Source organism: Nelumbo lutea, chromosome 3 (genome assembly GCF_056320005.1).
Source record: "Nelumbo lutea isolate HS-2025 chromosome 3, American lotus-T2T, whole genome shotgun sequence".
NCBI classification, from domain to species: Eukaryota; Viridiplantae; Streptophyta; class Magnoliopsida; order Proteales; family Nelumbonaceae; genus Nelumbo; species Nelumbo lutea.
In genome coordinates this window covers 107,460,932-107,476,585 of record NC_142686.1, presented here as the reverse complement: position 1 = coordinate 107,476,585, position 15,654 = coordinate 107,460,932, and the positions used below count along the sequence as shown (strand labels likewise).

Sequence of the window (15,654 nt, the reverse complement as noted above, 5' to 3'; positions counted from 1 at the left end):
AAAATAAATCAAAACCATTTGGTTTAATAACAGATGTCTAATGATCTCAAAAGAAGCCGATTAAAGTGGTCTACAATTTCAGAGTATCAGATTTGCCAATACATATCGTATTGGGGGTTTCCCAATACACCCGTACAGGAGGTATTTCGGGTCAAACAGTGGTTTAAGGGATAAACCGGCCTTAAACCAACCCCTCTGAATCAGATTCAGAAGTAAACACATCAGTGGATTTGTTTTCTAGGAATCGGGGTATGCTCCTCACAGAGCACACACCTCACACCAAACTCAGCCCCATCCCGTGTATTGGGACATCTCCCTGAATAACAATATAAAGTATAGGAGATGTTCCCGATATACAGCTGGGATGCATTGTGAGGTTGGAGTGAGGAGCATATCCGAACTCGTTTTCTAGTAGGCCGATATTTCTCTTCCTTCATGGCCTGTAGAAAAAGGACAAAAGAAACCAACCCATCCCAATAATAATATAAACTCGCACAAGATTGGTATTCAGATTTTCTCCTATTTGACAATACATTAGGAGAAGATGAGCAGGATATAAAATAAAGATAATGACCTTGATGAGTATGCTCACCTATGAAAAAACCCTAAGATCATAGCATTTTCATCAACAAGAAAAGCCATGAGGAAAGAAAATAAAGCAAGACCTGCCAACAAAGCTTATCAATGTGTGAACCATTTACTAAAGCCTTTTAGAAAGGACAAAAGACTTTGCAGCAGGACTCCTGGCTCGTTAAAGAAACCTGATGGTCTTTTGTTCAATTGTCATTGTTACACATAAAACAGGGCCAAAATGATACCATCATGTCCAATTCTTGAATCCTTTGTAGTGGTAAAGAATAGGGAAAAAAAGAACCCCCAGAAAAAAAAAATGATATATACCACATGGAAGCATTTAGAAGGGAGAAATTATAACTCCTTACAAGTTACAACATTGCAGGAATGGATGATTATGTAAACCAATTTGTATAATGGGGCCAACCAGCTGCAGATTTGCAATCAGAACCAAATGAATCAAAATTTGATATTCCTCATTTCACATGCAGCAACTTTTCTTCAATCCCCCTTAACAGACTGCAAGTTGATTTTAAGAAGTATCATATCTGTCAAATGTTCTTTCTGGAGCATTGCGACTCCAACTGAAATCTCTCATCTCTTCTTACTCATTTCAGAACTTCCATGCTGCTATATCAATTGTGCAAAACCTGTTCTCAAGCACCACTATACCATGACTCTTTGCAACATTTTTGTGGCCAAACCAAGCATGACAGCCAGCTAGAAATGTAAAGGTTCCTATACTCTTGGTAACTATTCGAGTCAATGGGAGCACACAAAAAACAGTGATGCTCCCGAGAATACTGGTAGAACTAGTGGCATCATGATTATAGGTAATTCAACCACTGGGACCACTTCCCAATCCTCAACTCAGATAAGAAAATCACCACCTAACCAGACATGTTATCTTTACACATCATAACTTCAGGATGATAGGCAGGATTACGGACCCCTAATAACTCATTAAGCACTTCCAAATCCATCATCTTGCTGCTTGTACTAGACTCACCATCCACCACCCCCTCTTCTACCTTAGAATCCACAATTCTAGTAGAAACTCCAACCTTGCCACGGGCCCGCCGGGAAGGTCTTGATATTGAGTTGTCATGGGACAGAACCTCTGGTCCTCTCCTCCTCCGCTTAGTGTTAAAGAAACCACAAGCAAAAGCTTCCAATGCTCGAGTAGTCAATGGCCGGTTTCTTGTGCTGTGCCTCCTAGCATTTGCAATAGGTTGCTCTTCTGCTATAGCAACACTTTTAAGTCTTAAAGCCTCAGACTCCTCTGTGTGCTGTCTTTCAGATGGGATGGATGACCCCTTTGCACTTGGGTCATCTTGGCTGTCTACCACCTCCATGAAGGATTCATCAGTTTCAAAATCTAGTGGGACATGAGGTAGGTTCAGGTCAATCAAAGCACGGGTTTGAGGTTTCTCATGAGGAAGCTCTGTGCCAAAAAAGTTCTGGCTAACAATGCCTTCATTGTGCTCAATCGGGCTCTCTTTAGCTGAAGAACCAGTGGATGAAGCCTTATCTAAAGACATGCCCACTTGAGAAACCATGTTTTCACTTGCATCTGGTGAGTCTAACTGACGGTGAGGCTCATCTTGTTTTTGTCCTGGACCAATAGAGTAATTGTTTGTGTTGTGATTACAAGCAGTTAACCTTCGCCGTTTTGTTATGGGAGCTAAATAGTTGGATTGGCCAGATTTTGTTTTCCTGCCGATTTGACACTTCCTCTGATTCTTGTCATTAGATGTATGGGCAGATGGATCTTTGTGATTGTTCATCGGGACGTTAACAGGATCTGTTTTAGCTTTTAGTGTCTCTTGCATTGCAAGACCAACTGCACAATCTGATAATTCAGACTGTATTACCTTATCAGATATACATGTTTGATTGGAAATATTAGTATCCCTTTGATCATTTGACAATCTATCAGCAGAATCTGGCTCATCTGTTGGCTCATCAGAGGTATCCCTATCAGTTTCTCTTGAAGGACTTGGGGATGTGGAACTATTAGTAGTGTCAACTGGTAAATTTCTTAGTTCTCTTACCTTGCATTGTCCTTCTCCATGAACCAAGCTGGTATCCACAACTGTAAACTTCATTAGATCTGAATTACAATTTGAAAGTCGTGGTCGAAGATAACAATGTCGTTGCCGATTGGACAGACCATCGTGGTCCAATGTTTCCCATCCATATTCTTCTTTGTCACCACTACCTCTAGCTGCTTCAGCACCAAGCTCAAGAAGCCTTGGATCAGATGCAACTTTGCTCAAGACATCACTAACAGAATCGAAGTAATGGTTTCCCTTAACGAGTTTCCTCCTTGAGAACTTCTTCACACCAGGTACAAGAAACACCAACAAATTCTTGGAGACAGAAAAGCCATGATTCTTAGGCTGCTCAGAGTGCCAGCCCCTTGCTAGCAAGCGGGGCCAAACAGCTTCCCAGAAGAGATCATTAGATCGAGCTTTGCTTAACCTGAAGTCTCCAGTTAGGAACTTGATGATGTCCTTGGATGTAAGAGAGGAGCATGCCTTACCAATTGGTATTTCAGCACGAGAAGAAATAACCTGACTGGTCCTTAAAGGCTCCATGATGATGCCAGTGAGATCTTGCTTCCCTTTACCAACTCCTACAGCTTCAATAAGAGCATTCATGCTGACTGTATCTTTTAAAGTGGAGATGTATTCTTCTAATGAAAATTTCCCCTCTCCAAATGTCTTAAAGACCTGCCAATTGGTAAACATTAATGTGGAGACGAGAGAACAATGCCTTTGTTAAACAGATGAAAAGAATCTTTAAAAGTGCAAGCCTAACAGTTATTTAACAAAAGCAACCCTTGCTTATAAGTTTGCACAGATATACATGTAGAAAGGTAAAGTACATTATATTTAGATTGTAAAGATGGCTGTACATGGGGTGAGAAGATTCCAGTCAGTGATTTAAAAGGCGCATTTTAGGGTACTATGCACCTCGCCTAGGTCCTAGGCGCATGCCTGGTGCACTTGATGTGCCTTGTGCCTCAGCCCAGGCATGTGCCTTTTTTTTTATCAATAACCACAGAATTCATTAATATTGGAAAAAAAGTTACAGGGAAGAGGAGCTAAAGAATCTTAACTCCCCATAACAGAAATACATCTGAATTAAACACTCAAAACCTTACAATTGAGCCCAAAACCCAGAATTTCTAAAAACTCCTTGCCTGGTCAATCCATCAGCAAAGGAATTAGCATTTCTTTTAACCCAAGTACATAGGACTTCCATATCCTTAATCAGCCACTTGAATTTTCTTTTCTCATTTCTGTAGCTCCACATCTTGGAAGCGTCTTCTTTCAGCCAATCCACAACAACTGCAGAATCTCCTTCTATAATCAGTTTCTTAACTTTAATTTCTTTGGCTCTTTGCACCCCCTCCAACACTGCTAACACCTCAGCCAAGACGTGTGCCTTTTAAAATTTGTATGCTTTTTTTTTTGTTTTTTTTTTTTTTTTTGAACCTAGCAGCTGGGCTCGGGGCTCCACTCCCGGACCCTTGACCACACCCCTTGAGGCAAGCCCGAACAAGTCCATGTTAGGGTCTTAAATTCTTACTTCTCACACAAAAAATAACGATTTTATAATTCATTCATTCCTCTTAATAAAATATCTTCTTAAAAGGCAATTAAAAGTATAAAATCGTTATTTTTTGTTTGAGAATTAAGAATTTAAGACCCTAACATAGACTTGTTTGGGCTTGCCTCAAGACGAGTGGTACAAAGGCGGCTCATAGAATCAGGAATGCAATATTTTATACACCACATTAGCTATGAAGTAATGCAATTGAGGAAAAAAAGAGATTGTGGGTTTACATGCTTGAAAATGTTTTATATGTTTGATTTTATCTTTAAATTTTCATTTGAGTACACTTTACATGCTATTTTGTGTATTTTAACTTTAGATGATAGGCTTTTTAAAACATTTATTTTAAAATTTAGGTTTATATTTTTTATTAATATTATGTTTAATATTTTTTTTTTATTTGTTTTTTATATTTTTTGGTTTTTCTGAATTTTCTGACTCTTTTTTATTTTTAACTTTTGGCCTTTTTTGTATTTTTGCGCCTTGCTTCAAAATGGCACACACCTCGCCTTGTGCCTTGCACCTCAGGCACAAATTGCCCCTTGTACTTTTTCTGCACCTTGCACTTTTAAAACACTAGATTCACTGATTCTTTAATCCTTAAGGGTAATAGGGTATTTTATGTTATGTTACTGAAGTAGGGGCAGTAACATAACTGGGTGATATTAACTTATTTCTCCACCTGGTGCACAACTTCTCTCTAGTCTTCTCTCTAGCCTCCCTTGGCAAAATATCAAACCTGGACTGGTTTGACATGGAAACATACTAACCACCTAATATAAAAAAAAAAAACTAATACATAAGCAAAGAAAAACAGCAATTGATGGAGACAAAACGGCCCTTGACAATGAAAAAATTGCCAATATGGTTTTGAATATATTAGGATAAGCCTAAATTTGTATAATTCATGGCACTTCCATAACAAAAAGATTTGCTTTCTGAAAGAAGTTCATACAACTTTTAGTGACATTCTAGATGTATTTTTTCCATGATTCACCGTATGGTTAAGTGGTCATGTTAGTAAAACATCAATAGAAGGGTCATTACCCAATGATGGTCTCAGCTACTGGGGTCTTGGGAGGGGTACTCTGGATACGGATCTAACTTTTGGCATTTTTTGCACAAAGTGGATGCTCTCATGCTTCTCAGCCTGAGATTCTACCATTGTGCCAACACACTTGTGTAACATCAATATGTCAATATTAGATAATAAGTTCAACATTAACTGTCATGCATTAATTTTCAGTTCGTAATATTAGGAATGCCTTTTTTATAATAAATAAAAAAGAAGAAATTTATTAAGAAAAGATAGAGTATAAGAGAGGTATCCTAAAACCTCTGGACACAACTTTCCCCATCAAGCCTACTAGATCAGAACATAATGAAAATCATCCCACCACCTGAGAATCCCGCCAAGACCACCAACAGCAAACACCCACATCATAGTTGTCAAGGCGTTGCTTAGGCGACTAGGCACCCTTGGCTGGGCACCTCGCCCCAACGCCTTGACTTTTAGCAACTAGGCGCCCACCTAGGCGACAAAAATGACAAGGCGGGCTCCTTTTATAATGTCATTTATATTGATGCATCTTATTAACATATGTGTTAATATATTTTATTATATGCTATGTATATCAATTATACTTTGTTTTAATGTTTTACTACTGAAATTTAAAAGATCAAAGGGTTTTGTTGAGAGAAAAAGAAAGAAAGAAAGAAAGAAGGAAAGAAAAAAAAAGAAAGAGGAAAGAGAATAGAATAATAATGTTCTTTTTTTCTATTCTCTCTCTCTAATTAAATAAAACAGAAACTCCATCCTTGTTTTTTTTCTATTTTACTATCTATCTTGAATATTTATCATATAAAGTTAATAACCTTCTTTAGCTGCTAATTAATATGAATTTGCTTTATTAAATACTTATTATAGTAGTATTATTTTTTAAAATAATGAAATTAATACATGTAAAAGATTTTTATCTTTTAGATGTGATGATTTGCCCACATTTTTAGAGGAAATTTAATGTTCTTAATAAAGAGAATTGCTATTTTTTCAATTAACATACATGCTGAATAGTATATAAAACTAGGAAACTAGCCAAAAGTCAGTTTTTTATATTATAAAACTTTTATCGCCTAGGCGACTAGGAGACTAGGTGCCCCAATGTCGCCTAGAATCACCTAGACGCCTTGAAAACTATGACCCACATCAACAACAATAACCAAAAAATAAAAATCTGAAACCCAAACTGACACCGCCCCACCACTGCCCCTGATTATTCAACACCACCAACAATGTGAGAAAGCTTTCCTTTCTTCCCTCATTGGCTTTCTTTACCTTCTTGTTAGGCCCAAAACCAAAGAAAGGAACCCTTTCTACCTTGAAAAAATTTTTGACACTTGAACAGTGGAAGTTCTTCCAATTTCTGAAATGTCTCATACATTGTGATTCCTCTCGCTAGTGTTGATCCCCTCTCTAATTCCAACGCTGCATTCTTCTTAAAAGTCTGAACGGCTTCATCCTCTCCTCTCTCTACATCCCTTGCCAAAACAAAACAGATGATGCCGCACAAATCCAATTGATGCCAGGTTCAAAGCCATCAGGAGCATTAACGTTTCTTCCAACTCCCAAAAATTCTTCCTCACCATCTCGCCACCCCCCCCAAAAAAAAGGAATAAACCAAGAGTCTTACTCACCTCCAAATCAGTACTCACTATTGTCTCCAAATCAACTTCACCTTCTACTTCATGAGTTTCATCTAAAACAATATCTTCACTTGAAATGTAATCTACATTATCTTCCTCAACTTCTGTATCCTTCTCATCCTTTTCTAAAATTGTTTTGGTTCGATATCCTCATTTCCTTTTGTCACCAGCTTCCTCCACTTTGCCTTTCCGACTCCCGTTTTTCCTACACCCTCCTCTGAAACCATTTCTTTCTCTACCCCATCTTCTCCCCCTCCAAACCCCTGATGAAATCCTCTTCCCTAACTTCTTGAAACTCACTAAAATCTTAGGAATATCTTGGATTTAGACTAGAGGGCTCATTGAATGTTTTCCCATTGCCTTGCACTTGAAGAATCATAAAAACAGTATATTGGCTCCACTTAAGAGATTAGCTTGTACTACAGTTAGCTCTAATGCATTCATTTGGGTGGTGGCAAAGAGAAAGAGTGCCAGTAAAGAGCCAAAAATCTCTGAAGGTATAAACAGGTTGTTAAAAGTCATCTACCATCTATCATGCTTACCTTATCAAAAAGAAAAAAAAAAAGAAAAAGAAAAGTCATCTATCATGCTATTTTTGGGTAGATAACCTCTTTAACCTTTTTTTAAGAAGTAATAACATCTTAACTGGGATAATTCCAGAAGTGTGAAGTAATAATGAAGTATGATATTCTTCTTTCCTACATCAGTGTCCATATTTGTTTCTTTTTTTTTGATAATTGAAAAAGACTTATTAATGACATATCAGAAATGTTACAAGCACCCCAAGAAGAGGCATGAGGTGCAACCTCCCATTCAATCGGTCTTAGCATCTTAGCTTTATGTTTTTTTTTTTCTTGATTAGGAATTAAATACAAGTTGTGAGCAACTAACAAGCCCGATACAAGACAAGCCACCCCACCCTTGTTATAATTGTGTCCAATACATATTTTGTCTTTGAACCCCTTGCTTAGCTAAACTATCTGCCAAACTGTTGGTAGATCTTCTAACCCAATGTACTTGCAGGTCCATGTCTTTTGACAACCACTTAAAGTGCCTGGGTTCATTCCTAAGCTGCCAAGTCACCCCCTTGCCTTTTTTCCAACCACCCCACAACTTAGGTCTACACTTATTTAGTTGCCCAATGTTTCTCAAAGGTGGATCTCAATTCCTTTGGCTGGAATAGGAAACAAGCTCTTTACTTTATATGTGATTATACAATTTTCTCCAAGAAACAAAAACAATAATCTAGTGTCTCTCAATGTGCCAAAAAATTTGAATGAATCAGCTACTCTTGCCCTTGGTTTCTCTATTTCATGACCTATATTCAAGAATAGTAAATGGGCCAGAAAATAAAGAAACTGCCTCTATATCTCCAATTTTGGTCCTCTGATTTATTTTCCTTTCCCCAAAATATCAAGGCATGTATTGACTTGTATGTAAATGTGCGTGGGGTGGATGGGTGTGTGGGAGGGGGGGGGGGGGGGGGGGAGGCAAGGATTACCAGAGTGAAGCACTAAGCACTTAGGCTGTGTTTGGTTTGAAGGAAAGAGTAGGGAAAGGCAGGGAAATCTTTACAAACCTTGTAGTTTTAAATTCAATCTTAGACCGGGATCTGTCTATATGGAACCTTGACATTTAATTTTCTTTGTTCATTAATTTGTTTCTAGATGTGACCTTTTTTCAATACCTCAGTTTGATATTTCATAACAAGTGAGAGGTTAAGGGATGTCGCCCATAGACTTAGAGAAGGATGGGCAAAATGGAGGGCTACATCCAGAGTGTGATAGATGAATACCACTTGAATTAACAGGAAAATTCTACAAAACAGTTGTAAGGCTAGCTATGCCATATGGAACAGAGTGTTGATCAGTCAAGAAACATGTCCAAAAAATGAGTGTAGCAAAAAAGCTAGAGAGGACAGGTTCATAAATGAAGTCATTCAAAGGAACCTAGAGTAGTAGCTCCAATCATGGTTTAAAATATCTATAAATTTACTAATATTTCCATGACATATTAAAAATCCTAGCTAGTACTTTTCAATACCTTAATCTTAATCATGTAACCATTTAGTTGCACAATGCATCAGAATGTCTTTAATTCATAGTATCCAACTCATTCATAGAAGTCAACCTTAAAACACCTTCTCTACCAAATTCCATTTAAAATGTTTTTTGGGTAATATTCTAAAAATTCCATTGACTTGTAAATTCTATTTTTTTTCAGAGGAAGGAAAATTTTGTTTCTAGTTATGTTCTACTATTGTACATGTTTTCTTTTCTTGATGAGTAATTTTTCATCTTTTATTGATTTAGGAAAAGAACAGATCATGTAGAGTGTTATTACATAGTTGTCAGGCTAGAAATCACTACCTAAACCCTTTTAATTCTTGTATTCATTACATATTCACTCCCCCCCCACCAAGGAAAGAAATGTTTGGCTAAGCTGATGGCAGATCTGTAGACCCATCACCCAAGTGCAGGCAGTCCCCACCTCTAACATTTGAGAGTAATTGTTCCCTTTTCAATCCAATCACCAATTTCAGAGATTGGTGTGAGCCATGAGGTTCAAGGTCCTTAACAGTTTTATATTACAATTTTGTCTTGAGATACTTAATCAAGACCATGCCATGCAGCATTCTTCATCCAATATGCCATCTTGCTCCAACTCTGTTTAGTCAGGTATGATTTGTATATTAAATATTCAAGTCACAGAGGATTTACTTTTGTTTACTGGCCATGCATCAAGAGCACTATATTTCTTGGAGATTAGTTCCTGATGAGACTGGGCCATGGCCACAGCTGGGCCCTGAACTCATCCTAATATGTAATCAGAACAGCACTTATATTAGGTTAAAGCTGAGTCAGTTCAAACTACAATCAACCTGAAAACCTCTTGCAATATTCATATGGACCTAAAGACTCAAGCACCTATCCCAAATCTCAACAATGGCAAGACTTCACCTCAAAGCCCTTTAGTTTAGGAGTCCATTAACAGTCCAACTGACTAAACAATCAATGAAGGTTCCATATAGCAATTTAGAAGTTGTTTTACAGAGAAATGCTAAGGCTCAGTTTGGAAAGAACACAAATACAAATACGTACAGTGCAAATACATACAAAAATAATACACAATACAAGGTTTTGCACTCTACATATTTGTATTTGTACTCTTTCCAAACTGAGCCTAAGCAACATTGCACTAAGTGCATGCATGCTAGTTTTGCTTATCAGGCGAGAACATGAACCTACAAGCACCATAGGCCTTGTAGCATTAGCACTCCAAGGGACACCATTGTGCTTGGTTAACTATTGAAGATGATCACATGCTACAAGGCCTACAGGAACCATAAGCCTTACCTAAAAAGCATCATGATTATGTAAGCAAGCGTGTTCAAAAAAGTTTTTACATATGATGTGAAAATAACTATAAACCCCCCCTCCCCCCAGTTGAATTGGCAGGCTTCCCACTTTATGACCACAGCTCCCATGAAGTGAGAGGCTGATATTTTCCCTTAGCATTATATTTTCACACCCTAGGTAGAACCCAAATCAAATAGCTTTTTCTTTCTTTTTCTTTTATCAATAACAAAAAGTTTATAAAAGATCAAAATGGCATTTCTGCACTAGTCATGGATGAATTGACTAAACATATTCAGGAGGTCCCATAGTATATATTGTTTGCCAATGCAATAGTATTAATTTCGATTAAACTAGAGAGGGACTAAATGCAAAATTAGACTTACCAACAAATGCCTTGGAAACAAGAGGTTTTAAAATGAAGTAGGACTAAAATATTACTAATGGAGTCCATGACCCTGAACAACTTAAGCATGAGATATTTAGTTAGCTAACCCCTCAATGTAAAGATTGAATTGTCTCAAACAACTAGAAGGTTAATAAAGTGATAGTTCCCTATAAAACCATTTCTTGGAAATAAAAGATAGTCCTTGCCCATCTAGATCTAACAGAAATCCCTTTTGTTTATGGGGCGGATGGAAAGCCCCTAGAAGGATGATTTATACTGTTGCACAGAGCTAGAGCTGCATAGGATTCATGCTTCATAATAATAGAGAAATACTTAGGCTCAGTTTGGGAGAAATGCAAATATAAGTATGTAGAGTATAAATACAAGGCTTAGAAATACCATAAACAAGGTTTTGCACTGAACATATTTGTATATATGTACAATGCAAAACCCTGTATTTTCTATTTCTACACTTTGTATTTGTAGTGTACATTTTGTATTTGTACTCTTAGCCTAAGGAAAAAAAAGAATTACATCAGGGGAAATGTAACTATTAATTTTGAATAGGTCCTACAGGAGGCCTAAACTGTAGATATAGAATCTAAAGAAATACTTGAGAAGTCACGTCTTTTTGTTCTACAAGGAAAAAGACGCAGACTAGAGTAAAAAGCAGGAAGAATTTGTATTTGAAAATGTATTAAACATGAATTTGTATTTGATTGAAAATGAAAATGTATTTGATTGACTTTTTAAATGAAAACGTATTAAACATGAATTTGTATTTGATTGATCTCTACTGTATTACATTTATTTGACTGAATTTTTTGTTGCATTTTTTGTTCTTAGTTCTAAATTGCATACAAACTTTTCCTGGATCATATTTTTGCCATACACATATTCACTAACAATGAGAGTGAGGCGCATCAAGGCTTGGTCCTCTTGGATTAATTCTTTTGGGTTTGGGGGGTTCTTGTTGTATTGTTCTGTTGCTTGGATGGTAGTTTTAGCCTATTGGTTTTGACCATTAACTCTTGATGATCCTATCATCTCTTTTCATATATTTGCTTCTGATTTTCTAACAAAGATTTACATTACAGGTACAAATAAAATGTGCAAAAATAATAGAAAAAAAAACTCTAATCCAAAATGAAGTTACTACGTATAAAGAATCAAATGCTGAAACTGTAATGGGGCAGAAAGCAACAATATTTTATGCACCCATAAAATAAGCTAGTTTAGCACATTTTTCCAGACATCATAATATTTTATGCACCCATAACTTAAGTGTACAATATGAAACTTCCTAATAAGATATGATTGCCACAAAGGATAAATCATCAGAGATCCCTTAATCTCATCTAAATAAATTCTAAAGGCAAAAGTTTGATCTCAAGTTTAATAAAATAAAATGAAATACCTCCAGCAATGCACTTTTTCTTTCTTCTGGGACATTCATAAGCAAGCGTGACAACAATTCCTGTTGCCTCCATCCTGTAAAAATCCTTTGCCCATGTACAGACCGTCTGCTTCTCATCCTCCGACACTCTGACCATCTACGGTGTCCATCTGATCTATAAAATTTGCCATAATAGAATGATAGTATATCCCCCATAGCTTTACTCCCAATAAATCTTTTCACTTGGACAAGATTCTTCCCAAAAATATATAGACCAAGGATAAAGCTCTTCTTCTCAATATCACTCCAAGGCTCACCAGAAGAGCCAGGAACCGGATAATCACCTTTGGCACTGTCATTATACTGGGCAGATTTGTTTTGTTGTTGCAAAGGAAACTTTGAATCAATCTGATCACCTACCATCATAAATTTTTGGTTTTCTGATTCTCTTAGTCCCTTCCCATGGTCCAATGCAACATCCAAAGGTTCAACCTTAAGCTTTGAGTCTATGCTATTTGAATTTATTTGGCAATCTTTGCTGGTTACAGATTGCACAGACCCGTTTTTATCCAACTCAGCAAGAGACTCCAGTGATTCACATTTGATCTTACCAATTTCATTATTATTGACCCACATAATTGGGATTGGCAATCCCACACAAAAAGAATGAGCAACATCAACCATGACTTCTGCATTGGTTGTCTTTATTTGCTTAAGATAGTCAGATTTTGCTACCAGATGTGGAATTTCTGCCTGGTATTCATCTCCAACTCGAGGGAATACCTGTGAATCTCCAAATATATCACTTATATCAGGAGAACCTATAGAATGTAAGTGGTCAAGAGATAAGTCTTCAATGCACTCATTGTCATTATACGTTTCAACTGAATCCATCTGTAAAAGGAAATAACCCGAAGAAATGTGAGTTCAGTAGACTATCATAAATGTGGATCTAATACCTTTAAACAAGTCAAAACAGACGAAATCATTAGTAAGGAAATGATAACTGAATCAACTTAGACCAAAGTCATATGCTGATATGCCACAATAGTGAAGTACCCTTTCAATTAATTATAAACCACATTAAATTATTCTCAACTCAGCCTTAATCCCAACTATTTGGGGTTGACTACACAAATCCTGTCCTGCCAGTTTGCCCCATCAAAAGCCATGTATTCTGTCATAAGAAAAAAAAAAAAAAAAAACAACTAAATGACTCAAATAAACATGTAACCAACATTCCAAAAGAGGAAAAACCATTCTGAAGTGGCCAAAAAGATAGCACTATTAGTGTGAAGAAGCTTTAGTGCCACAAGAGAACTGAAATAGCACATATTAAGTGAGTTGATTGAGCCACTATAGCACTGAAAACAACTTCAGCAGTATGCTGCACCTATCATCATCATCTAAGCCTTATCCCAACCATATGGGGTTGGCTAGCAGTATGCTGCACAACCCTAGAGTAACTGGTTGAAATAGAGATTTACAAGCATAAATAAGGAAACGTGAGCTGTTTGGGATTTGAGGTGCTTTCACACTGACTGCACTGCAACAGAGGCAATAGAAGGGGTTTTAGTATAACAAATGCATCTCTTGAAGCCTGTATTTGGAGGTTTAATCTACAAAATTAGCCTTATCAGGTATATTTCAACCTTTCCTTCCAACAGTGGAACTATAAGTGCATATTTTTCTCCTACATGCAATATAAGCAGCCTAACAGCTACTAAAATGTTTAACAGTAAGAGATGAAACTGCCATCCCTAAGTTCAATTTTCCCTTCAAAAATAAAATAAAACAAGTGTTGATCTAAAAAAAGGAAATAGAGTTTTGTATTGGATTCAGTAACCAAGTAGAATAGCAGATCCTCCCAACTGCCTCAGTCAATTTGGATGTGCATAAGAAGTTTAGGATATTGGACTTGCAAAGCCAATTGAAATGCATGGTAAAGAAAGAAACTCCGATTCCTTACATATCCCGAGTTCTTCAGAGTGGAAAAACATCAAATGTTTTCCGAACATAAGGAAGCTACTCCAACCAAGATATCCAAAGGTAAGTCCCTTTTTCCCAAACTATGGCACATTGAAAGGACTAAAATTTAAACAGGTAATTTCCCATAAGAAAGAGACTGCAAATAATAACTTCAGTATGCCTGCTAGCAATCCACCCATGGCTACTTTTACCAGTATGGAGGAAATCAAATTGCTTTAATTCTACCAAAAGAAAAACCACGACGAGAACTAAAGATCCACAAAGGACGAAGAGGTAATATAGATAAATGGATATAAAAATTAAATGATGTTTAACAAAAAAAAAAAAGAAAAAGAAGAGGGATCACAATACTTGTATAGGCAAATCAGAGGGAATGTTCAAGCTAAATGCCATAAATAATGAAGGCAAACATTATATGCAAACAACTCAATTAAACCCACAAACCAGATTCGCACAATCTAAACACCACTGGGATGAAAAACGTATAAAAAGAACCTCACAGTTGCAAACCGAGAACAAGACTAACACATCCCATATCCATCTTCGAACCCGAAACAACACCTAAAGCTACTCCACATATGCCCATCTCAAAAGAACATAAAAAATAAAAAAATAAAAAAAATAACGCAAAATTAAAAGAAACCCAACGAGTCGAGTATATTAATAACAAGTCCTATTATCCCAACCAAAAGTATACAGCATTCGAACTGAACAAATCGTCCAAGAATCAAGAACCCATAGCTCGTAGTGACAATTTCCAGGTGATCCCATCAAATTCAACTTATTCCAACACTAGAGCAACTATTGAAGCACGAGGAAGAACACATCGAATCGTCTTATAAACAGAAGGAAACATGCAGAAAGGAATGAAAGACAAGATTTGCTAACCTCCATGGACGAGCTTGAACGTCAAAACCCACGTGAAAACTTTGGCCTGCGCAAATGGGTCTTCATGGTTATGTATCGATTTACCTCGATTGCCAACTTGGTGAAAAAAAAAAACAAAGAGCACAAGAACACAAAACGAAGACACACAGACAAAGAGAAGGGGAGAGAGTCGAGAGACATATACAAAAGGAGAGATGGCGGAGGAGTTTTACCTGGCTTAAGAGAGCTAAGCTTTCATGGCTTACGAATGTAGGAATTCGTCGGGAGGCCTTGCAGGGAAGAAAAAAGAGAGGGAAGGCCAAGAGGGGGAAATAAGAAAAACCAAAGTCCTCGCAACTCTCTCCGCCTAGGAGTAGTAGAGAGGGGCTTTGAGCCTGAGGGGTAGACTCGACTCGAGAGAGGAACAGAGAAAAAAAAAAAGAAAAAAAAATATATATATATATATAATATACGAGTTTTTTAGCAACAGCCAGCGACCGAGATGAGACTGATTTAGGCAGGTTTGGAAGCAAGGATTTATCATTCATATGCACTCAGTCGATGCGGGACGTGACCACGGCCCACTGTCTTCGTGGCCAGATTCCTGCTTTTATTTTTGGGAAAATTGCTTAGATCTCCTTTTAAGTTTTGATAATTGTAATTATTTCTTTTGAATTTTCAAGAACACCTACTTTTTTAAAAATCTTTTAATAAGAGGTACGAAAGTGTTCGCTTGCATAGAAAAATAATACAAATTT

The 15,654-nt window shown here is 37.0% G+C and overlaps 1 protein-coding gene across 3 annotated transcripts; it reads right to left on the bottom strand.

Annotated features, from left to right (window-relative positions):
• Nucleotides 1-674: 674 nt before the first annotated feature.
• LOC148867452 (uncharacterized) lies at nt 675-15,400 on the bottom strand. Of its 3 annotated transcripts, none has more exons than XM_088975246.1 (5): nt 15,130-15,340; nt 14,918-14,963; nt 13,140-13,217; nt 12,062-12,934; nt 675-3,308 (listed from the first exon to the last, which is right to left on the bottom strand). In XM_088975246.1, exons 4-5 carry the CDS (start codon nt 12,932-12,934, stop codon nt 1,464-1,466), a joined length of 2,718 nt encoding a protein of 905 aa, XP_088831372.1. In that variant the 5' UTR covers nt 13,140-13,217; nt 14,918-14,963; nt 15,130-15,340; the 3' UTR covers nt 675-1,463. The 3 variants fall into 3 exon arrangements, with proteins under 3 accessions (XP_088831372.1, XP_088831371.1, XP_088831370.1); XM_088975245.1 differs by having other exon boundaries at nt 13,100-13,217; nt 15,130-15,268; XM_088975244.1 differs by lacking the exon at nt 13,140-13,217 and having other exon boundaries at nt 15,130-15,400.
• Nucleotides 15,401-15,654: the final 254 nt, after the last annotated feature.

Coding starts and splice junctions, on each gene's coding strand:
- LOC148867452 (XM_088975244.1), bottom strand. Junction 3,309..12,061: donor GAAAAAGTGCATTGCTGGAG/GTATTTCATTTT, acceptor ACCAATTGGCAG/GTCTTTAAGACATTTGGAGA.